Source organism: Oncorhynchus nerka, linkage group LG21 (genome assembly GCF_034236695.1).
Source record: "Oncorhynchus nerka isolate Pitt River linkage group LG21, Oner_Uvic_2.0, whole genome shotgun sequence".
NCBI lineage: Eukaryota > Metazoa > Chordata > Actinopteri > Salmoniformes > Salmonidae > Oncorhynchus > Oncorhynchus nerka.
The window spans coordinates 20,442,537-20,467,905 of record NC_088416.1 but is presented as its reverse complement, the minus strand read 5'-3'; the positions used below and the strand labels follow the sequence as shown (position 1 = coordinate 20,467,905).

At 40.6% G+C, this 25,369-nt stretch overlaps 1 protein-coding gene across 1 annotated transcript; it reads left to right on the top strand.

The window, feature by feature from the left end:
* Nucleotides 1–13,875: 13,875 nt before the first annotated feature.
* Nucleotides 13,876–16,247, top strand: gngt2a (guanine nucleotide binding protein (G protein), gamma transducing activity polypeptide 2a). The gene is made up of 3 exons (XM_029624438.2): nt 13,876–13,964; nt 15,468–15,557; nt 15,703–16,247. The coding sequence occupies exons 2-3, from the start codon at nt 15,474–15,476 to the stop codon at nt 15,829–15,831; spliced, it is 213 nt and encodes a 70-aa protein (XP_029480298.1). The 5' UTR covers nt 13,876–13,964; nt 15,468–15,473; the 3' UTR covers nt 15,832–16,247.
* The last annotated feature ends 9,122 nt before the right edge of the window (nt 16,248–25,369 follow it).

Sequence of the window (25,369 nt, the reverse complement as noted above, 5' to 3'; positions counted from 1 at the left end):
TTTCGTTTAGTCAAAACCCCTCGTGCTCTACAGTTCCCGGCGCCCCAGTGCGCATGTGCATTTCCTATTAGGTGTAGTAACGTAACACTGCCGTAATGCATTACTGCTTAGTAACAGCACAGTAACTAATATAAACAGATGTAGATCCCAGATACTACAGAGAGTAGCATTTCAAGTGGTTTAACCCAGTTTAGGTCACTTAGCAGGACAAATTCAGGCATAGTGTAAGGGGCCAGGAGAGAGCTTAGGGCAGGTAGGGTACAGGCTTGTGCTGATGGAGGATGATAGCAATCAGCAACAGTCAACAAAGAGCTATTTGAAAGTGTAATGCTTAAAACCAGCAAATCAAATTGTTTCAGGACCAACTTGGTGGAGACAACCTGAGCACTGAAGGTGATCCTTGGTAAAGATTGCCACTCTCCCACCTTTTGGAAGATCTGTCTTGCCGATAAAGGTTATAACCAGAAAGGGTAACATCAGTATTCAAAACACTCTTCCTTAACCATGTCTCAGTCATGATCAACACATCTGGATTAGAGTTGTGAACCCAGACTTTCAATTGAACCATTTTAGGTAATACTCTTCTAGTGTTAACGTGCAGAAAACCCAGGCTTTTACGACAGCAGAAATCAGTGGAGTAGATATCAGAGCGCAAGTCAGAATTGGGGCTATCAACAGTAGCTGGGATAGGGTGTACATGCAAATTTTACAGATCTCATCAGCGGTAATACAATCAAGGCACAGCAGAGGACGGGGAGAGCATTAGATGGCAACAAGATCATACTGAACAGCAATTTCATCAGGTAGCATAAATACAAAGCCGGTGGAGGTGGTTAGAATAGGAGGGGAGGCCAAAAGTCAGTGTAACCAATAGTCAGAGTCCCGACTCTGGTTATAGACTGGTTATCTGTATAACACTTTAACAACTGCTGATGCAAAAAGGGGTATTAAGAAATACATTTGGTTGATTGACAGATTTGTATTATAATAAAATAATATAACAATATTATTATTATAATGTTACAGGTGGGACATCCAGATATGTCAATATCTTGTCAAGTGCTCAAACCAGGCCTTATGGATTAACCCCCAAAACGACCATATGAGCTTGGAGAAGCTGACCATGAGTGATAAAAAAATAGACGCTCTATGATTTCTCTGTACAGCAGCCCCAGACAATCATGTACAGTAGCTCCAACTTACAAGAATTGGTTTACAGGACAGTAAATGAAAACAGTTTATATGAGCACTAATTCAAACATACAATGATATATCTTTGATGCAATTACTCATTCAAAACTGTTGTTACAAAATCACTTCTCATTGTGTACATTTCAAGGTTTCACAAACATAAAACTACTATCTAATTCACGTTTCTCAGACTAACACACTGTTGAGTTTCCTATTTACTAAAGAACAATAATTAAGACAAAACACAAAATTGTAAAATAATCTGCATATGTTCTCTACTGAAAACAGGTACATCCTAAAATATTTTGTTGTTGTGGATAAAAATTGTGTTCTCACATTTTAATTTAGGATACTGTTTTATTTTAAATGGACTTAAATTGTATTATTTATGTTTCATACCATGCTAATACACTACCAAGCAATGCAAGCAGATGTGGAATTAACCCCAAAACAGTGATGTGTCTTTTTGAATCGAGAATTGATCAGGAATTCCAGTAGGCTTGATCCTATTCCTATTCAGGCATCATATAATGCACAGTCACATGCAAATCAATAAACTCCACCAATAAAATATTGAAAACCTTAACATGACTACTGGCAATATCATTACTTTCGTCACCATCCATCAATGGTTGACTTGCATTCTTTTTATTGGTACATGTACTGAGCTTCCATTGGCTGGAGCTAAGCAATGTGGTAAATGAAAAAGGCCCAAATAAAAAGTAGGTGAAAAAATGTGGTCAAAGTAAAGATTTGCTGTTATATATATTTAACAACAACCAGGTCTTCCTAACATTTGCCATAACTAGTATGCCTTACATCCTGACTCTATCTGGGCTACCAATTATGCACCTGGGCACACATGGGACGGGTGGGACCACATGCACTTCTAAGTAGTGCGGTGTGGTGTCAGGAAAATAACCTCACACTCAACGTCAACAAAACTAAGGAGATGATTGTGGACTTCAGGAAACAGCAGAGGGAACACCCCCCTATCCACATCGATGGAACAGTAGTGGAGAGGGTAGTAAGTTTTAAGTTCCTCGGGCGTACACATCACAGACAAACTGAATTGGTCCACCCACACAGACAGCATCGTGAAGAAGGCGCAGCAGCGGCTCTTCAACCTCAGGAGGCTGAAGAAATTCGGCTTGTCACCAAAAGCACTCACAAACTTCTACAGATGCACAATCGTGAGCATCCTGTCGGGCTGTATCACCGCCTGGTACGGCAACTGCTCCGCCCACAACCGTAAGGCTCTCCAGAGGGTAGTGAGGTCTGCACAACGCATCATCGGGGGCAAACTACCTGCCCTCCAGGACACCTACACCACCCAATGTCACAGGAAGGCCATAAAGATCATCAAGGACAACAACCACCCGAGCCACTGCCTGTTCACCCCGCTATCATCCAGAAGGTGAGGTCAGTACAGGTGCATCAAAGCTGGGACCGAGACTGAAAAACAGCTTCTATCTCAAGGCCAACAGACTGTTAAACAGCCACCACTAACATTGAGTGGCTGCTGCCAACACACCGACTCAACTCCAGCCACTTTAATAATGGGAATTGATGGGAAATGATGTAAAATATATCACTAGACACTTTAAACAATGCTACCTAATATAATGTTTACATACCCTACATTATTCATCTCATATGTATACGTATATACTGTACTCTATATCATCTACTGCATCCTTATGTAATACATGTATCACTAGCCACTTTAACTATGCCACTTTGTTTACATACTCATCTCATATGTATATACTGCACTCAATACCATCTACTGTATCTTGCCTATGCTGCTCTGTACCATCACTCATTCATATATATATATATCTTTATGTACATATTCTTTATCCCCTTACACTTGTGTCTATAAGGTAGTAGTTTTGGAATTGTTAGCTAGATTACTTGTTGGTTATTACTGCATTGTCGGAACTAGAAGCACAAGCATTTCGCTACACTCGCATTAACATCTGCTAACCATGTGTATGTGACAAATAAAATGTGATTTGATTTGATTTGAAGTAATTGAGGCGAGAACATAATTGCTATATTGTCATTTAAAATCATTGATCCATAAGAGAACATATGACCAAAGCAAGGCGTGACCCTTTTATAGAATTAAAACATCATTATTCTTCATGAGAAATATAATCTTATTATAACATTTCAGATAAGACCCAAGTGCAGACTGTGCTGAAGTAACAATGTTTATTACATCTACAGGGGCAGGCAAACAAAGGTCAAGGCAGGCAGGGGTCGATAATCCAGAGTAGTGGGGCAAAGGTACAGGACAGCAGGCAGGCTCAGGGTCTGGTCAGGCAGAGGTCAGTAATCCAGAGTAGAGGCAACGGTACAGGACGGCAGTCAGGGTCAGGCAGGCGGGCTCAGAGTCCGGACAGTCAAGGGGAAAAAATCAGGAGGGGGGTAAAAAGAGAGACTTGGGAAAAGCAGGAGCTGAGACAACCGCTAGTTGACTTGACAAACAAGACGAACTGGCAACAGACAAACAGAGAACACAGGTATAAATACACAGGGGATAATGGGGAAGATGGGCGACACCTGGAGGGGGGTGGAGACAATTACAAGGACAGGTGACACGGATCAGGGCGTGACACTAATACATGTTTGCATATCCAAAGACATGAAAACTGGCTCCAACATTGTATTTAGCTAGATATAAAACTTTCATATTGGCAATAAGGTCATTGAGAATAACAATAGACAATAGTTATTGTTGGTAGTTTAGGGATGAAGATAGTGAAGGTACATGAATTTTGAAGATTTGTTCACAGTGGCGATTCTGAAAGAGGGGGATTAGAACCCCAAAGTAATAGGATTCTGAAAGAGGGGGATTAGAACCCAAAAGTAATAGGATTCTGAAAGAGGGGGATTAGAACCCCAAAGTAATAGGATTCTGAAAGAGGGGGATTAGAACCCCAAAGTAATAGGATTCTGAAAGAGGGGGATTAGAACCCAAAGTAATAGGATTCTGAAAGAGGGGGATTAGAACCCCAAAGTAATAGTGGTAAGAAAGATCATAAAGGTAATTTCAGGTTCAGGTTTAGGGGGGTAATAACTTTATGGAAACCACTATTCACACTATGTGGATTATAAACATGTACAGACATAGAGAACCATCACATCAAGGAGGTGTAACAATGATGAATGGCTATTCAATGTACAACCGTAGTCTTCTGTAACAAGCAATCTGTGTTACGGATGTTTACATACAGTACATCCATGACTGAATGGTTTCATGAACTCCTTTAAAGGTTTTGTAAGTTGTAACAGGTCCTCATTCAGCAGTCTGTATTAACCTAGAGTCACCAAAACATCAACGTTTAGAGAAGCTTGGAGATTGTTCCACAAGTAAGCTGCAAAGAGCTGATTGACCTAACTCTGTACAGACCAAAGGAATTTCCAGAGCTAGCAATCCCTGAGACTGTGTATGATAACTCCGACTAGTATGTCTAATGGTTATTATAGATGCTAGCTACAAAGGGAGTTTACAGTATGTCAAAGAGCTTTATAAATGCAAAGAGAGCAATGAATTGACTGACGTGACTTCAAAGAAGGTCAGCCTACTTTAGGATAGAGAATGCAGGGATGTGTACTGAACCTGTACCCATAATAAAACAAAGTGGTCTATGGTCAAATGCATCTAATGGCTTTAATGAAGTGGCAGCTACATTCATATAAATGATTTTGCCATAATCTAGGACCAGTAAGAACATTGACTAAATGATCTGCTTTGTACTATTTAAGCAAGAGGCCTGACCTATTTCTATAGAAGAAGCTCCTTTCTATATTCAGCATCTTAATGAACTAATTTATGAATATGTTTTTTTTTTAAGACAACTTAACGTCTATACTGACACACCATACTAGGTACATACACTTCAATCATTAGAATCATTTTTTGTGCACTCTAGAAAACAACATATACTTAGTTTTGCACGTATTCAATAATAAATGAAAGCATACTGTAGTTCAGATAGATCATGATCAGCGGGGCGGGGCAATAGAATACACAACTGTATCGTCTGCATAAAGGTGCAGGTAAAACGTTATTATTATGTTCATATTTTTCTGACCAGACAATATTGTCAATGTATACAATATAGTTGTTTATCAGACATTCTAACATGTAACGCAATGCCTATGTACTTAAAGATGTATATGCAACATTTAAACAACAATTTCGACCTCCCTTGGGTTATGATGTATATGACATGACAAGATACATTGGCTATTTTAGTCATCCTTTTTTGATTGACGTGTTTTATAATCCAAAAGTATGTTTTTAGAGGGGAGGGAAATATTGTTCATGTTAAACTGTAGAGAGCGAGAACCTTCGGTGAATCAAGGAGTCACTGATGTTTTATATACAGTACCACACATATCGAGAAGGCTCGTTCTGACAATAGACAAGAAGCTTTATTAAAGTTTCAAACGAGACTGTCAAGACAGGACCGTACTGTAGTACTGCACTATTACACTGTTACGTACTACTAATGTACTAGAATCTAAGATGTTATGGAATATCTACAGGGGGAACATGTGCACACTATAACACATTCCCCACATCATCTAAGGATGAATACACTGAACCTGACGTTGCATTTTGATATGTGAAATTAGCATAAGTATGTGTAAAGAGTTTACAATTTTGTTTAAAAGTTTAGAATATGTCTTGTGAATATTGAGATGTGGTACATGTATATATTATTATGTATTTCAATTTGTTACACATTTTTAATAGCACTTGTGAGTTGTAGACGACATGTTTTTCAGAGGTTATAACACATACATATTTGGATTTAGTTATTATGCGTTGACTTGTCTTTTTTATACATGTAAACTATGATCTTATCAACCTAATACATATACAACCTTTTTCATTCACCTCATTGTTATTTAAACTGAACTCTAGGTTTCATCTTTTTTATAATAAGGATTTACACATTTTTTAAAAAGTAAATAGTTAATTGCATATTATGTCATTGTTGATTCAATACTTTTTGTTGATTTGATACGTCACATTTTTTGGGTATGTCTCACCTGTAAACATTATTATTATGATTATGATTATGATTAATAATAAGATCTGTCAATCAACCAAATGTATTTCTTAAAAACTATTTTTGCATCAGCAGTTGTCACAAAGTGTTTTACAGATAACCAGTCTAAAAACCTAAGACCAATCAATGCATATGTCGAAGCACAGCATCTAGGAAACACTCCCTAGAAGTCATAAACCTAGGACTGAAATGAGAGAGAAACCATGCTCCGAGGGCTGTGCTGAGTACATGTGTCCCTTGTTTTTTTATTCAGGATGTTCCTACGTTCGTAATGACCAGAAGGGTCAGATAATTGCCAGGGTGGCTATAGAGTGGGCATAAGTTCAACACTCAGGAATCAACAGATGGACACTAACACTTGTCATGACTGTCCTGTGAGGATCACAATGGGTCAGATGCGCTTGGCAATTGCTGACAATAACCAGACCTTCTCCCACCCGCAGAGGGGAGGATAGAACTGGTGTTGGGACTTTGACACCTCCACACACGAGGTGAAGAAAGAAACTCACCTTCCTTTAGACCAGAGAGACAAAGAGCTGCAGCTCATGTCCATCGCGGTTCGAATCCTGAAGACCAACACGAGGAGGAAGAGGCGAGATGCTCACCTCAGACAATCACTGGTACAGCTGATTAGCTGTCCTAAGTACGGTATCTAGGAAAGTGAATTCAAGTAGGACCATCCTCTTACTCTCTTCAGACCATCGTCTGCTCTCATCAACCCATAGGGGATCATCGACACGGCTGATTAGCCTGTCTTCAGAGGACCACTCTTCCAGAACGAGAGGAAGGGAACACCATATTTTAGTTCTGCTCCAGACTACATGACATGTCATTGAAGCCACAGACAACTAAGAAGAAGGACATTGTGACCTCTTGTGGACAATCAGAGCCTTTACACTCAAGTCCGAGAGAAGGCAAACCAAACCCCTTTCCGAGAAGGCTTGGCTCCGTGTGTGTGTATGTGTGTGTGTGTGTGTGGGGGTGGGGGGTGGGGGGGGGGTTGGGGGGTCTTTGTTGCATGAGGAGGTGTCAGGTTACAAGCTGCACACACACACACACATAGGGGGGAGAGAGAGAGAGGTCCAGAGGAATAACTATTTTATTTATTTTATTTTCTTTCAAACATTTGATTTTCTTCGAAAACTTTAGTACAGAAATGCATACATATTAAAATAATTTTTATTAAATTAAGTTTACCATGCAATATTAAACTATAACCCTAATGTTTTTTTAAAACCTTTGTCTAAATCATACATATTACTATTATTATATAAAACTACAATTTAAAACAAAATAAATGTTTATATGTATAATTCATATTTTAGGTGTAAAGACTGTTTGTAAATGTATTTCTTCTTAGAAATAAGTATTTTCCTCTGCTTGTAAACCCACAGCTTTTAACCTGACACCTCCCCATGCAACCAAGACCCACACAGGTTAAGGTTAGGGTAAGGGTTAGGTTAAGGTATAGTCCCATACACCTTCAAACATTCAACCTCCAGCTGTGTACTCCCTCTAGCACCAGGGTCAGCACACTCTCAAATGTTTATTTTTTTGCAATCAATGTAAGCCTGCCACACACACACTATACGGTACATATATTAAACATAAGAATGAGTGTGAGTTTTTGTCACAACCCGGCTCGGTTAGAGAACCAAGGCACAAATAATAATATAATAATGATCAATAATGTTGCTCTTTATTTAGCCATTTTACATGTTAAACCTTATTTGTTCATCAAAAATTGTGAATAACTCAAAACAGGTTAATGAGAAGGGTGTGCTTGAAAGGATGCACATAACTCTGCAATGTTGGGTTGTAATGGAGAGTCTCAGTCTTAAATCATTTTCCACACACAGTCTGTGTCTGTATTTGTGCTAGTGAGGGCCGAGAATCCACTCTCACATAGGTACGTGGATGCAAAGGGCATCAGTGTCTTAACAGCCGATTTGCCAAGGCAGGATACTCTGAGCGCAGCCCTACCCGGAAATCTGGCAGTGGTTTCTAATTCAATTACATTTTCACAGAACCGCTTGTTGCAATTTCGATGAGGCTCTCTTTTTCAGATATCGGTAAGTGGACTGGAGGCAGGGTGTGAAAGGGATAACAAATCCACTATTTTGTGTCGTCCGTTTCAGGAAAGTACCTGCGTAATTGAGCACCCGGCTCACTCAGGTGCTTCGCTATATCACATTTGACATTGTCCATAAGCTTGAGTTCATTTGCACACAATGATGGAAAGACGGGTGTGTTGTCCTTGTTAATGCAGACAGAGAAGAGCTCCAACTTCTTAATCATAGCCTCAATTTTGTCCCACACATTGAATATAGTTGCGTAGAGTCCCTGTAATCCTAGATTCAGATCATTCAGGCGAGAAGAAACATCACCCAGACAGGCCAGTCATGTGAAAAACTCGTCATCATGCAAGTGTTAACTTCTTGCGTCGAGCCAACCCGGATCCGGGATCATGACTACAGCCTCAATACCATTACCATAACGCAACGTTAACTATTCATGAAAATCGCAAATGAAATGAAATCAATATGCTAGCTCTCAAGCTTAGCCTTTTGTTAACAACAGTCATCTCAGATTTTCAAAAATATGCTTCTCAACCATAGCAAAATAGCATTTAGCATTTAGCGTTAGCATTTAGCATTAGCATTTAGCGTTAGCATTAGCAGGCAACATTTTGACAAAAACCAGCAAAAACATTCAATAAATCATTTACCTTTGAAGAACTTCGGATGTTTTCAATGAGGAGACTCTCAGTTAGATAGCAAATGTTCAGTTTTCCTGAAAGATTATTTGTGCAGGAGAAATCGGTCCGTTTTCTGCGTCATGTTTGGCTACCAAAAAAAAACTAATTCATTCATCCAAACGCCAAACTTTCTTCCACATTAACTCCATAATATCGACTGAAACATGGTAAACGTTGTTTAGAATCAATCCTCAAGGTGTTTTTCACATATCTCTTCATGATACAAGCATTTCGCTACACTCGCATTAACATCTGCTAACCATGTGTATGTGACAAATAAAATTTGATTTGATTTGATATATCATTCCTGGAAGTCTCCTCTCTGTCTCAATCACATGGATGAATGCGAGCAGCTTGGAGATTACGCAACAATTTCAACAAAGGACACCGGGCGGACCCCTGGTAAATGTAGTCTCTTATGGCCAATCTTCCAATGATATGCCTACAAATACGTCACAATGCTGCAGACAACTTGGAGAAACGATAGAAAGGGCAGGCTAATTCGTGGCGCTTTCACAGCAATATAAGGAGACAATGAAAAACAGAGCGTCAATCCTGCTCATTTCCTGTTTGAAGTTTCATCTTGGTTTCACCTGTTGCATCAGTTCTGGGGCACTCACAGATAATATCTTTGCAGTTTTGGAAACGTCAGAGTGTTTTCTTTCCAAAGCTGCCAATTATATGCATAGTCGAGCATATTTTCATGACAAAATATTGCGCTTAAAACGGGCACGTTTTTTTTTTATCCAATAATGACATAGTGCCCCCATAGGTTGAAGAGGTTAAGATAAGTGAAAATTATGGTCAGTAAAGAAAACGTTAAGCTCGTCTCTCAATAAACAAGTGTCAATACTTTGCCCCTTGATGACCAGCGCAATTCTGTATGTTGTAAAAGCGTTACATGGTCGCTGACCATATCATTGCATAATGCAAAGTTAACCATTTTGACTGTAGTGTCCAAAACATCTTTCAAGCTGTCAGACATTCCCTTGGCAGCAAGAGCCTCTCGGTGGATGCTGCAACGTACCCAAGTGGCGTCTGGAGCAACTGCTTGCAAAGCAGTAATTGTTTCAAAACATCTCCTACCATGTCACTGATGAGCTGTGAAACAGTGTTGTTTGATGAAGGAATTGTCTGTATAGTTTTTTTGGTCTTTTCCCACAGCCATATCCGCGGCAGTAGGAAGAATTAAGTCCTCCACAATAATATGGGACTTGTGTCACGTTCTGACCATAGTTCTTATGTGTTTTCCTTGTTTTAGTGTTGGTCAGGACGTGAGCTGGGTGGGCATTCTATGTTGTGTATCTAGTTTGTCTATTTCTATGTTTGGCCTGATATGGTTCTCAATCAGAGGCAGGTGTTAGTCATTGTCTCTGATTGGGAACCATATTTAGGTAGCCTGTTTTGTGTTGGGTTTTGTGGGTGGTTGCTTCCTGTCTTTGTGCTTCCTGTGTCAGTGTTTGTGCCACACGGGACTGTTTTTCACGTTTCTTGTTTTGTAGTTGTGTTCATGTTGAGTTTTCCTATTAAAACCATGGACACTTACCACGCTGCATTTTGGTCCGATCCTTGTTTCACCTCTTCAGAGGAAGAGGAGGAAATCTGCCGTGACAACTTGCCTGTCCAAGCTACTCAGTAGCTCACCATATCAGATGCTTCTAGTCCCTTCTTATTACAGTACTACCAGCAGAGCTGGTATGTGTCTCTATGGATGAGGGTCTTACTTTTTTGAACCATTTATCAATTTTCAAGCAAATTGAATGAGCAGCAGATACATTTGGCTACATACAGAATTACAGTGTCTTTTTGTGTGTGTCAGCTGCAATGTGCATTGTAACACTTTGGTCACACAATATTCTATTTTAGATTACCCCCCCTTCCCTCCCACACATACAAAAATAAGTTGCAGGGTTCAGTCATTAATCTAATGGATTAAGACAGACAAGACTCTGAAATGGGATTGGGAGGATTTGACTCAGGAAGCAATTTGTCTTTAGGCTAAAGGGGTTGGTAATTCAGGATGTGGCCTTTAAAGGGACAATCTAGGATTGATTCTTAATTTTGGATTGATGATATATAGCCATTGATTTTTGAAGAATGTCAATAATAAATGCCTCATGAAATGAGTTCAGTGGTCTTTCTCCGTCACAATCCAAAATATTAGATTGTTGAACTAAATCATCTGTAAATAATGTGATTGCAAACCATCAGTGTAACGCTTCAAAACATGGTTAAAACTATAATTTTGATCTCATAGATAGGCTATGGATGCAAGAACTGACCGTCCATACATATGACAGTGTTTCATTTCTCCAGCCCTACAGATGGAGGATCTTAATTTGAGCCAGTTTACTACAGCAGGAACATAAGAGGGGTTGATACACTTTTCATTAGGGCAAATCAAGTCTGACATTTTAATGTGAAAATTACAAACATTAGAAGCCTTTTTAAACATTGAATACACTATAAGTTTGCATTTCCTGGCTGTGCAGGAAAATTCTCAACATTAAAAGACTGATCAAATTAAGACTCTACACCTGTATCTGTCCGAGATTGCTCCTTTAATAAGAGGTGACATGGGGCCAGATACCAAATGTGCCAGGCCTCAGGTTCAGATGGGACAGAAGCAGACAACCAGGAAGGTCACTCTTAAGAGGCAAAACAGGGATGAGGGATTGGAATTGTTCGTGCAAGTGAAGTCCAGAAGGATCTATAGTGTATTCAATGTTTAAAAAGGATTCTAATGTTTGTAATTTTCACATTAAAATGTCAGTTCTTGCATCCATACTCATAACATGCCTGACAATCCTCTTAAGGATCCACCCCTTTTTAATTTTTTTAAATTTTCATCTAAAATGACATACCCAAATCTAACTGCCTGTAGCTCAGGTCCTGAAGCAAGGATATGCATATTCTTGGTACCATTTGAAATGAAACACTTTGACGTTTGTGGAGATGTGAAAGGAATCAAATCAAATTTTATTGGTCACATACACATGGTTAGCAGATGTTAATGCGAGTGTGGCAAAATGCTTGTGCTTCAAGTTCCAACAAGTGGCATTGTTTAAAGTGACTAGTGATCTATTTATTAAAGTGTCCAGTGATTGGGTTTCAATACAATATATACAAGTGATATGAGTAATGTAAGATATGTAGACATTATTAAAGTGGCATTATTTAGAGTGACATTGTTAAAAGTAACTAGTGATCCATTCATTAAAATGTCCAGTGATTGGGTCCCAATGTGGGCAGCAGCTTCTCTGAGTTAGTGATGGCTGTTTAGCAGTCTGATGGCCTTGGGATAGAAGCTGTTTCTCAGTCTCTCGGTCCCAGCTTTGATGCACCTGTACTGACCTCGCCTTCTGGATGATAGCGATGTGAACAGGCAGTGGCTCGGGTGGTTGTTGTCCTTGATGATTTTTTTGGTCTTCCTGTGACATTGGGTTCTGTAGGTGTCATGGAGGGCAGGTAGTTTGCCCCCGGTGATGTGTTGTGCAGACCGTATTGTGCAAACCGCACCACCCTCTGGAGAATATAACACAATAGATCTGGTCAAAGATAATACAAACAAAAAAAAACGTTATTTTGTATTTTTTTGTACCTGTCATCTTTGAAATGCAAGAGAAAGGCCATAATGTATTATTTGTAAAACAAAGGATTTGACCTTTATTTAACTAGGCAAGTCAGTTAAGAACTAATTCTTATTTTCAATGACGGCCTAGGAAGAGTAGTTTAACTCCCTTGTTCAGGGGCAGAACAACAAATTGTTTTATCTTGTCAGCTCGGGGATTCGATCTTGCAACCTTTCGGTTACTAGTCCAACACTCTAACAACTAGACTATCTGCCGGCATAATGTATTATTCTTGCCCAGGTGAAATTGAGATTTTGGCCACTAGATGGCAGCAGTGTATGCGCACAGTTTTAGACTGATCCAATTAACCATTGCATTTCCGTTCAAAATTCTGCATCAAGACTGCCCATATGTGCCTAATTTGTTTATTAATAACTTTTCATGGTCAAAATTGTACACTCTCCTCAAACAATAGCATGGTATTCCTTCACTGTAGTAGCTACTGTAAATTGGACAGTGCAGTTAGATTAACAAGAATTTAAGCTTTCTGCCAATATCAGATATGTCTATGTCTTGGGAAATGTTCTTGTTACTTAGAACCTCATGCTAATCGCATTAGCCTATGTTAGCTCAACCGTCCCGTGGAAGGGACACAGATCCCGAAGAATATTTATTAAACAGTATGCCTATGACATAGTGTATAGGTCTTATACTGTGCATGTTCTTATTATCATCTCTTCTCTAATTTTATCTTAACGCTAACCCCTCCCCCCCAATTAAATCCATCACAATCCTCACCTGTCCTTACAATACAGAGTTAACATTCTGAGTGAACCCAGTGCAGTTTACCTTTCCAAATCAATTGACTGAATTGGGGGCCTGAGTTTGGGGCGTATGTGAATCTGTCGGAGGGCCTGGCTGTTTTAAAATGATTTCCTGGTCATTCAGAATGCTCATATTTGGAAGTTGGAAGTTTCTTATAATAAGCACAGATCTGGGGCCAATTTAAACTTTGAAACCCCATGATAAAGGTCAGGATTGGCATTGTGAGCATTTGTCTGAAGCTGATACTCTCTCTCTGTCCTCCTGTGACACTCAAAGGTCATATGTGATTTGAGGTTGACATTTGGCACAGCTAATTATTATAGACTAATCTGATTAGGAACGGGGGGGTTGTGCAATAGTCTCCTCCCAATCTGCCATTGTGCCATCTGGAGAACGCCCTGAAGAGGAGAGGTGAGGGACAGGGTAAGCCAGTTGAACTCAGGAGGGAGACAACCCAATCGCAGCGGTTCCATAGAGGGCGAGAGACTACAATTTCCCTGCATCGACTGTCCCCACAACCAATAGGTGAGTGTCGGCCTGAAGAGAGGATGTAGCGACTAACTACAGTCTTGGCCATTAGCCTGGACCAGTGTTCAGGGAGATTCTAGCTCATCTGAGCAATTAATTGAATGAAATAGTATGCATTTCGAACAACTTTTAGATTTTTTATTGTGGGATGGATTCAACAAGCCACACTACTACATTTGATGTAGTATCACATTTCTAATACAATCAATTATTTGTATAAACGACCCCCTTTGAGTTGTTTTCACTGTTGTTAGACATAACTCGGTCTCTTTTTTTAGATTGAATGATGTCTGAGGTCTTTTTTTGGGGGGGACTGAATTTCTGTCTGTACTCTTCTATTTCTGTCCCAAACAATGGCCTTGTTTGGGACAGAAATGAATGGATGAATGCAGTGTGTGTTTGCTCAGCGTGGCTAGAAGTCACAATGTAATAAAGCTGTTGTCTGCACCACCCACTGTCACAGTGGCTCCCTTACCTGCTGTGATTGTTCATGTGACATGTAATTGCTCGTTTTGGGTTTGGTTGGTTGCCTGATTATGTTGGCAGAGTGTGTTGGTAGAGGCTAGGATTGAAGTAGGACCCAACAAAGAACACCAACCACATAGCCTTCAGGTATTTCAAAAGTTCAGTTGTATGATAGATTCTTTCAGGATAGGGAAGAGTCAACAAGGACTACAGATATGTCAAAAGTTCGTTGGTTTGTTCATACAGTCAGATATCTAAGGTTCCCCTTTTGTAGGCCAGCGGATGAATTTCCCTCCCCCAAAAATATAATATAAACTGTATATATTTTGGAACTCAGTCGGTGTATTCTCACCCCCCCCCCCCCACGGCAAAATGTTTAGAATTGCTGGAAACTCTACAACTTAGAAAATGTCTCTCTGCTGTCAAGAGACCCACTGTAAAGGGACCAGTGGACCACTGCGGCCCCTCATGATCAGTTCACATTTGTTGTGGCCCCTACCCCATCAAAATTGCCCATCCCTGACCTAAGACATATTTTACTGTGTCAGTGCACGCCCATAGCGATCAACTCTACTTAAAAAGCAAGATATTATTAGAGTAGAATTCCTGGCAACTAGCCATACAAAGTTAGACAATGTATAGGGTGCGTTCTTATTGGATAATCCTGTTCTGCAACCTTCTTTAGCTTGTTGTGACATCATAGCTTTATTTTACCACACATGCAATAGAAAACAGTCCAGGGTGCCTTGGACCGGTCATCCCAGCATGAGATTCCTAAGAAAGAGGAATTACATGGATTTGAAAGGTGAAGATTAAGACCTGGGTTCATGGGCTTACCCATTGAAGCGCTTTGTTGAAGACAGATATAAGAATTTCAAACAAGTATGCCAACCTGTTCAATTAGTGAAGTCATTCACAAATCCCAAAGACCCTCACGTGGATTTGGATGAATTATACTTGTTATAGCATGGTGAATATTTGTTGTTTATTCTGTGTGCCCTCTCTCATGGGTCCACTCCCCTCCTTCCTTCTCAGGGAAAGATGGCTCGGGATATGTCAGACATTGACATCCTTAAGATGGAGCTGGAACAGCTGAAGAAAGAGGTCTCAACGCCCAGGGAGCCTGTAAGTACCATCAAAGGGTCCATGTAGAGAAGCTCTGTAGTATAACAAAGGCATCCCTGCAAACTGACACAGTCCCATTGAACTGAATTAGAATGCTGCATTGAAAGAATCCTAACTTCTATTGACCCCTCTCCGTTTCTCTTAGGTGTCCAAGACATCCAAGGACATCATGGACTGGTGTGAGGCTGCGTCTGGTACCGACCTCCTGATAACAGGAGTACCAGATGATAAGAACCCCTACAAGCCTGAGAAGGGAGGCTGCATAATCACCTAGCACACAGGGACACAGGGAAAAACATCAGATGTATTTGTCAGTTTCAGCCTTTTCAGCACTGTAAAGAGTGGTACATAGCTGCAGTAAGTTAGCCATGTGTTCCCACGTGACTACCCACACGAGAGACTTCCACTAGGTTAGCCAGTTTTGGACAACACAACATTGCACACTGACTGGGATACGCAAAGGTCACCTCAGGAGGAGATTTATCCGGGGACAGTTCAGGGGATAGGAGGGATCATTTGGTTACGATGGTGTCCTTCCGTTCTCTTTGACGATCTATGACCCTAACCTCCTCACCTGTCAGTTATCTCTGGCGGTTCGAGAGCTTCCAAACAGGCTCCGGAATGTTCCAAGTGCACCCACTGACCTGGTTTTGTTTGGCTTGTAAATAAAGTGTATCCACTACAGCAGTTTCTTCGACGTCTCTTGGTTCTCTCTGTGACTTCTCTCTGTGACTTCTCCCTTGTTTTGCACCTCATATGAACATGGATCGTCTCATGCTGCACGTATCCCTTGATCAAGTTGTAATGTATGTTTTAGAAATCAACATTTTGATCAGAAGTTGGGTTGATGTATGATATATGTCACTGTGAACGGATACAGTCCCATTGAACTAGAACGTTGAATTGTAAGAATTCAAACTCACCTTTTGCTTTCAGTCAGACTTTATTCGGATAGCCCCATACAGATGGGCAAACTATCGACAAACTGTCTCTTGATATCCAACAGCTTGCTGAGTTAGAATAAGGGTAAGGGTTGAGGTTAGGGTAACAGTTACCTTTCGGGTTAAGGTAAGTGTTAAGGTTAGTAGATAGTTAGTTGAAATGATGTTGAAAGTTATTGTTGTTGAAAGTTTAACTACAAACCATCTACTTGGGACTATCCAAATAAGTGGTCTCTCTCTCTCGTTCTCTCTCTCTCTCGTTCTCTCTCTCTCTCTCTCTCTCTCGTTCGCTTGCTCTCTCTCTCTCTGCATGAATGGCAAAACTACTGTTGCTAAATCAAAGTGAGATAATGACAACAATAACAGTAAAAAAATGAATAATAGAGAAAGGTGATTAGAGAAAGGAAATATATACAGGTAAAAATAAAATGAACACCAACATAAAGTGTCTTAATTAATAGGGTGTTGGGTCACCCTCCCTCTATCAGAGGGATGCAACATCACTCTTCCACAATAAATTCCATAATTTGGTGTTTTGTTGATGGTGGTGGAAAACACTGTCTCAGGTGCCACTCCAGAATCTCCCATAAGTGTTCAATTGGGTTGAGATCTGGTGACTGAGACGGCCATGGCATATGGTTTACATCGTTTTCATGCTCATCAAACCATTCAGTGACCTCTCGTGCCCTGTGGATGGGGGCATTGTCATCCTGGAAGAGGCCACTCCCATCAGGATAGAAGTGCTTCACCATAGGTTGAAGGTGATCACACAGAATGGTGTTAATTGATGTTTAACTTGCCCTCTAAACCATACCAGGAAAATATTTTTATATGAATACAAATTGAAATGTAAAAAAATTATTATAATAATGTAATAATATAAAAAGCATTTTGCTTTGATAAGTAAACAAAAAAGAGGAAGATATGAAAGGTTTATTTCCAAAACGATATACAGTATACACCAATTTTTCACATTTGTGTTTTTTCATCAGTTATTATTGCTTTTGGGTACCTTCATATGTGTGTAAAATATTACTGTTCTCAGATAATTTTTTTGTGTATGAAAACTTTTTTTTTGTGCAAAATGCTACATATCCATTGTTTAGCTGGAATGGAATGTTCATCCCTGTATATTTGACTATGATATGTGATTGTCTCACCTAGCTGAATGAACTTGCTGTAAGTCACTCTGGATAAGCGCATCTGCTGAATGGGGAAAAAAACGTGATTATTTGTCTCTCTGAAATGAAACCATCAAGTGATAGATTTTAAACAAACACATGGCTGTCATTGAACAACCCCATGCCATTATTAGGTAGTGAGAAAAACACACTCATCTCTTTCCTAGTTTCTTTCAACAATAAAAAGCTAATTTAGCAACATTTAAAAAAAAATGGATACACGTTTTGGAGAGGAACTTCATACAGTGCCTTCAGAAAGTATTCCTACCCCTCTACATTTTGTTGTGCTACAGCCAAATTTCAAAATTGATTAAATATTTTTTTTCTCAGCCATCTAAACACAATACCCCATAATGACAAAGTGAACAAGTTTTTAGAAATTTTTGCAAATGTATAAAAAATATAGTAAATGCATATCTAATTTGGTTAAGTATTAACAACCCTGAGTCAACACATTTTAGAATCCCCTTTGACATAAATTACAGATGTGAATCTTTCTGGGTGTGTCTCTAAGAGCTTTGCACACCTGGGTTGTACAATATTTGCCCATTATTCTTTCTGAAATTCTTAAAGCTCTGTCAAGTTGATGGTTGATCATTGCTAGACAACCATTTTCAAGTCTTGCCATAGATTCTAAACAGATTTATGTCAAAACTGTAACTCAGCATTCACTGTCTTCTTGGTAAGCAACTCCAGTGTGGATTTGGCATTGCGTTTTATGTTATTGTCCTGCTGAAAGGTAAATTAATCTCCCAGTGTCTGGTGGAAAGCAGAGAGAACCAGGTTTTCTTCTAGGATTTTGCCTGTGCTTAGCTCCATTCCGTTAATTTTTTATCATGAAAAACTCCCCAGCCCTTAACAATTACAAGCATACCCAGAACATGATGCAGCCACCACTATGTTTGAAAATAGGGAGAGTGGTACTTAGTAATGTGTTGCATAGGATTTGCCCCAAACATAACATGTTGTATTCGGGACAAAAAGTGAATTGCTTTGCCACATTTTTTGCAGTATTACTTTAGTGCCTTGTTGCAAACAGGATGCCTGTTTTGGTATATTTGTATTCTGTACAGGCTTCCTTCTTTTCACTCTGTCAATTAGGTTAGTATTTTGGAGTAATGACAATGTTTGTTGAAAGTGTCATTAATAACTTCAACGTGCTCAAAGACATGTATAGTACAATATCATGGGGAAGGGGAAGGAGAGGGCTACTTACACCATGTGGGAAAGGGATCACAGCAGGGATCGAATGAGGGTATGAGACATGAGTTGAGGTGTTCAGAGGCTTGAGGGCACTGCGTTCATCCACCTCTGGCCTGCTCGCCTCCCTACCACTGAGGAAGTACAGTTCCCGCTCAGCCCAGTCAAAACTGTTCGCTGCTCTGGCCCCCAATGGTGGAACAAACTCCCTCACGACGCCAGGACAGCGGAGTCAATCACCACCTTCCGGAGACACCTGAAACCCCACCTCTTTAAGGAATACCTAGGATAGGATAAAGTAATCCTTCTCACCCCCCCCCCCCTAAAAGATTTAGATGCACTATTGTAAAGTGGCTGTTCCACTGGATGTCATAAGGTGAACGCACCAATTTGTAAGCCGCTCTGGATAAGAGCGTCAGCTAAATGACTTAAATGTAAATGTAAATGCTTGACCAGTGCAGGACAGGATTTGACTGGGAAGACAAAAAAAACAGTAAAACAAGACACAGTTGTCACAAATAGCTAAGAATGAGTTAGTCCAAGCAAGGAGTAAAATCGTTGCCGTGTAAAAAGGTGATTGTGATTGACTCTACATACAGTAACGAGAGAAAATCAATAGGGTTTCTCACAGTGCTTGGAAGGGAAACATTCTATGTGCCAGTGGATGAGCGGGCACATGAGACGTCGTGGCTTCAGTTCATGTCAGGAGAAAGTTGACTAGTCATCACCTCTTAATCAGGGAACAGGAGGGGACTTAGCTGTAAATACAAATAGCAGGTACAGTAGACTACAACTGATGAACCAGAACTCACAAGGGCTGAGTTTGCTTTATGCATCTTTGCATCATGCAGGCCTATTTTGTTATTAAACCCTTATTTAACTAGGCAAGTCAGTGATTAAGAACAAATTCTTATTTTCAATGACGGCCTAGGAACAGTGGGTTATCTGCCTTGTTCAGGGGCAGAACGACAGATTTGTACCTTGTCAGCTCGGGGATTCAATCTTGCAACCTTTCGGTTACTAATCCGACGCTCTAACCACTAGGCTACTTGCGGGCCCCTATGCAACTGTAGGACTCACATCTGCCATCACTATTTTGATTGATTCATTCCAGGTAATAATTTGTGTTTAAAAACGTATAGGCAGCCTAGCCAGCCAAATTTGGAATATATTCTAAATTTGATCACATTCACATTTTCTCCTGGCACACAAACAAACTATAAATACATAACGTTACCATTTAGTTTATCCTGACCAGATGGACCGGGCACATACAGGCTGTATGCACCTGCTCTTATTAGTAGCATACAGTTGATCAGATGGAAAGATTGTCTCGTTTTCATCCCATACTACATGTCAGATCTCCAATGTTTATGGGTAGCCTAGGCTGCTGCAACATTTATGTCATGAGTTTTTGCTCGTGTCTGTCTGGAGTGATTACGTGTTACCATCGTTGCTAAATAAATACTGAAGGAAAGTGCACAGCCTACTTTGTGTGCCGCGTCAACCTCTCTAATCCAACTTTGAATGGATGATGCGATGGAAGCTATCGAATCATTCGGAATTGTTTTCGACATCCCAGAAAAGATGTTCAGCATGTAAAGCATCGTAACGTGCAATTACAGGCGGCTTGATGATAGGCTCCCTGTTAACCAGCTATACATTTGATACCAGTTGGTATTGAACGCGCTCGCACCTTTTCATCCTTCTTCATGAAACTGATCTCAGGCAGAGGTCGACCCTCGCCTTTAATTTGCACCTTTTCATCCTTCTTCATGAAACTGATCTCAGGCAGAGGTCGACCCTCGCCTTTAATTTGCACCTTTTCATCCTTCTTCATGAAACTGATCTCAGGCAGAGGTCGACCCTCGACTTTAATTTGCACCTTTTCATCCTTCTTCATGAAACTGATCTCAGGCAGAGGTCGGCCCTCGCCTTTAATTTGCACCTTTTCATCCTTCTTCATGAAACTGATCTCAGGCAGAGGTCGACCCTCGCCTTTAATTTGCACCTTTTCATCCTTCTTCATGAAACTGATCTCAGGCAGAGGTCGACCCTCGCCTTTAATTTGCCCCTTTTCATCCTTCTTCATGAAACTGATCTCAGGCAGAGGTCGACCCTCGCCTTTAATTTGCACCTTTTCATCCTTCTTCATGAAACTGATCTCAGGTAGACGTCGACCCTCGCCTTTAATTTGCCCCTTTTCATCCTTCTTCATGAAACTGATCTCAGGCAGAGGTCGACCTTCGCCTTTAATTTGCACCTTTTCCGTGTATCCCAGAGAATGAAAGGGGTTCCTCAAAACATAGAACCCCCATAATGCTCTGTGGCACAATCTCAATACAACACACTAGGTTCAATCTCTGATCCTACATCTATGATTGGATGGACATGTCAGGTCATACAGCAAAAGCTTTGATTGGTTGGAGGACGTCCTCCGGAAGTGGTCATAATTACCATGTAAGTTTATGGTAATGGGAGGGGGGCTACAAGCCTCCTAGGTTTTGTAATGAAGTCAATGTAGCCAGAAGAGGACGGAAGCTAGCTGTCCTCCAACTACACCATGGCGCTAGCCCAGACAGTGCTGTTGAAGTTACTGTAGACCAGTGGTCACCAAACTACGGCCCGCGGGCCGGATACGGCCCGTCAGCACATTTGGCCCGGCCCTCTGAACAATACCAGAGACGCTATCGAATTTTTTTCCTATTTGGCCTCCAGAAAAAAAATCCTAGGCCCGGCCCTGTCAAAGAGAGAACGGAATAATGGCGAAAAGGTTAGGTAAGAGAACAATTGATTCAGAATGCAGGGTATTTAACCTGCAGTGGACAAACGATTTTTTTTTTGTTCAATGCAAAGAAAAGGCTGTTTGTCTCATCTGTCAAGAGACGGTGGCGGTATTCAAAGAATACAATCTTCGCCGACACTATGAATCCCGTCACAAAGACAAGTACGATAGCTTGCAAGGCCAAATACGAGCAGACAAACTCTCAAAGCTAAAAAGTGGACTACTATCTCAGCAGAATACATTTGTACGCCAAGCTCAGCTGAACCAGGCATCCGTTCGGGCCAGCTTTCGGGTTGCTAAACTGATAGCAAGAAGCGGTAAGCCTTTCACTGACGAAGAGTTTGTTAAGAAATGTATGGATGCTGTCGCGGAGGAGGTGTGTCCCGAGAAGAAAGATGCATTTAATCCCGTAAGTCTGTCGGCGAGTACAATCACCAGACGCGTTGAAGAAATCGGGAGTAATGTATATGCCCAGCTGCAGCAGAAGACGAAAGAATTTGACTTTTTTTCATTAGCACTGGATGAGAGCACGGACGTGGGACGTGCAAGACACAGCGCAACTGCTCATTTTTATTCCCAGCCTTCATATCAGTTTGAGTTGGCTGAGTTACAGAACTGTGATGTTCTGAAAGACGCATTCAAGCCCAACAGTCTCATTGACTTCTATGCCGCCCTCCCAAACGACACATATCCAAACATCAAAAAACACGCAATGAAAATGTCCACAGTTTTTGGCAGCACGTATATCTGCGAGAAAACCTTTTCTCGCATGAAACTGCTGAAAACCCCGATGAGATCAAGATTGACAGATGAACATTTGCATCAGTGCTTGAGACTGGCTGTAACTAGAATGGAACCTGATATTCAACTTCTCACCAGCCAGATGCAGGCCCACAGTTCACACTGATGAACATACATAGGTAAGCTCACTTTTCTGACTTGAATGAGTCATAAACAAATATAATCATAATAAAATCTACTGGGATAAAATCCATCTTTACAACCATACTGGTAGTGAAATGTATTGTGCTGTGTAGGTGCTGTATCACTTAGTTCAGTTTCTCAACCTGCTTCTTTTGTGGTTTTCACAGGGAAGTTGATGAGAGAGAGCTGCAAACAGCGGTGTCTACAAGCCTACTGGAACCTACAAAAGGATTATAAGGAAGGAACACAAGAACTTTAAGAGACTGCTCATATGTGTCAGAGAGATTCTGCTCTGACAACTGAGCTGAACTTTTATCTGTTAAGATTGTGCATGGCACGACAGAAAGTTAATGTTCCATGGCTTTTTTTTCTATGAAGAACCCAGAGAGAGTTATTTAGTTATTATTTATTTCCTGTTTTTTCTGTGAAGAACTCAGAGAGGGTTATTTAGTTATTATTTATTTCATTAATAGTGTTATTATTTGTTTCCTGACTTTTTTTCTGTAAAGAACCTGGAAAGGGTTATTTGGTTATGTGTGGCTTTCTGGAAAACAATACATTTTTTAAGCTCCCCTACGATCGTCACACTTTTTCTGTTACAAACTGACACCGGCCCCCCATCAGAGAAGGGAAAAATTATGTGGCCCTCACAGGAAAAAGTTTGGGGACCCCTGCTGTAGACCTTCATTGCAAACACTGTATTTTGACAAATTATTTGGTGACATATGAATATATTTAGTATAGTTTTATCTAAAAAGGAAAACATTTTTAATGTTTCACTATTTTTATGAAATTTCACTGGGGAGGATGGTCCTCCCCTTCCTCCTGTGAGGAGGTTCCACTGGTTGAATGCTTATTGACTCAAGACATTTCAGCTTTTCAGTGAATTTGTAAAATTTTTGAAAAAACAGAATTCCATGTTGACATTATAGGGTATTGTGTGTAGGCCAGCGATGAAAAATCTCAATTTAATCCATTTTATATTCAGGCTGTAACACAACAAAATGTGGAAAAAGTCAAGGGGTGTGAATACTTCCTGAAGGTGCATCAAACATTAAGAACACCTTCCTAATATTGAGTTGCACCCCCATTTTCCCCTCTGAACAACGTCAATTCGTCAGGGCATGGACTTTACAAGGTGTCGAAAGCGTTCCACAGGGATCCTGGCCCATGTTGACTCCAATGTGTCCCACTGTTGTGGCAAGTTGGCTGGATGTCCTTTGGGAGGTGGACCGTTCTTGATACACACAGGAAACTGTTGAACGCAAAAAAAAACAGCAGTGTTCCAGATCTTGACACAAAGTGGTGTGCCTGGTACCTACTACCATACCCCATTCAAAGGTACTTAAATATTTTGTCTTGCCCATTCAGTCGATGAATAGCACACGTACACAATCCATGTCTCAATTGTCTCGAGGCTTAAAAATCCTTCCTGTCTCCTCCCCTTCGTCTACACTGATTGAAGTGGATTTAACAAGTGACATCAATAAGGGATCATAGCTTTGACCTGTATTCGTCTGGTCGGTCTATGTCATGGAAAGAGCAGGTGTTCTCAATATCTGTATACTCAGTGTCTATAGACACAAGGAGATCATGCAGTGTACATGGAACCGCATTGCATAGACACAACGAGATACGCTATGGAATGTAGCCATGCGGGCAGGTCAGTAGTGGGTGTGTGTTGTGTGCATGTGTGTGTGTGTGCGTGTGTTGGTGTGCGTGTGCGTGTGTGTGTGCGTGTGTGTGTGTGTGCGTGTGTGCGTGTGCGTGTGCGTGTGTGCGTGGGCACATGGTTTTGTATGGGTGTGTCTCTCTCGCGCTCCCTTTCTATCATGCTTTCTTGCCCAAACATATCTTTAAACATCGTCTCCGGGACTTAACGAGAGTGTTGCACATTGATATTGAGAGACTAGTCGGCATCTGCTCTGCTGGTCGTACTGAACCACTTAATCTGATTAATACATTCCTTGATACCCAATCAGCCCCTAATCTAATCATGGACAGGATCAACCCCCTCCCCCTCACTCTCACAGGAAATACTGTACTACCCTTCCCACATGCAAACGTTCTTGAGAAAAAGCGTGTTGAATCATCCCTTTGTCCCTGTCTTCATTTGAATATTAACCATGGTATGTAGTTGTTTTATACCTACCTTGGTTACATGCGCTGACTGTAAGCCACTGTGGATAAGAGTATCTTCTAAGTGACCAAAATGTAAATGTACAAATTCAACAGCGCTCATTGCTGTGGGAACATCATTTTCCATTGAATTCAAGCCTAACGACACGTTTGTTTGTTGTTTGTGCCTGAAGCTCCCATTGAAATAGGATGACTAAGTGAACATATGCAGCTGTTTGGAAAATGGGAATCGTGCCACCTTGCGACCTGTTTGTTCAAGATCACACACGTGACCGGAACGTCTGGCTCCACTTGACGTTACATGGGACCAACACTAGGTGGTACTGTTGACCACATTTTCAATGTTAAGCTTCCAGCCAAGACGGACTGTATTGGTGCTGTATGGTTCCAGATTCCTTCAAATGGAAACTCACCCCAATGCTAGATATCTATTGTTGTACCCTTTACCTGAACTCTCTCAAATGAAGGAAATGGCTTCTCCAGAATGGCTTTAATTTGCAAACCACTCCCAAATATTAGGGAGATAATCTAACATGATTTAAAGCTGTCTTTTTAAAAATGTTTGTCATTATTTCTGAAAGCCTCTCATATGAACTACATCAGTTTTTGATGGTTTTATTATTTTATCCCAGAGATTTTGAA

Coding starts and splice junctions, on each gene's coding strand:
- gngt2a (XM_029624438.2), top strand. CDS start 15,474: ATGGCTCGGGATATGTCAGACATTGACATCCTTAAGATGGAGCTGGAA. Junction 15,558..15,702: donor TCTCAACGCCCAGGGAGCCT/GTAAGTACCATC, acceptor CGTTTCTCTTAG/GTGTCCAAGACATCCAAGGA.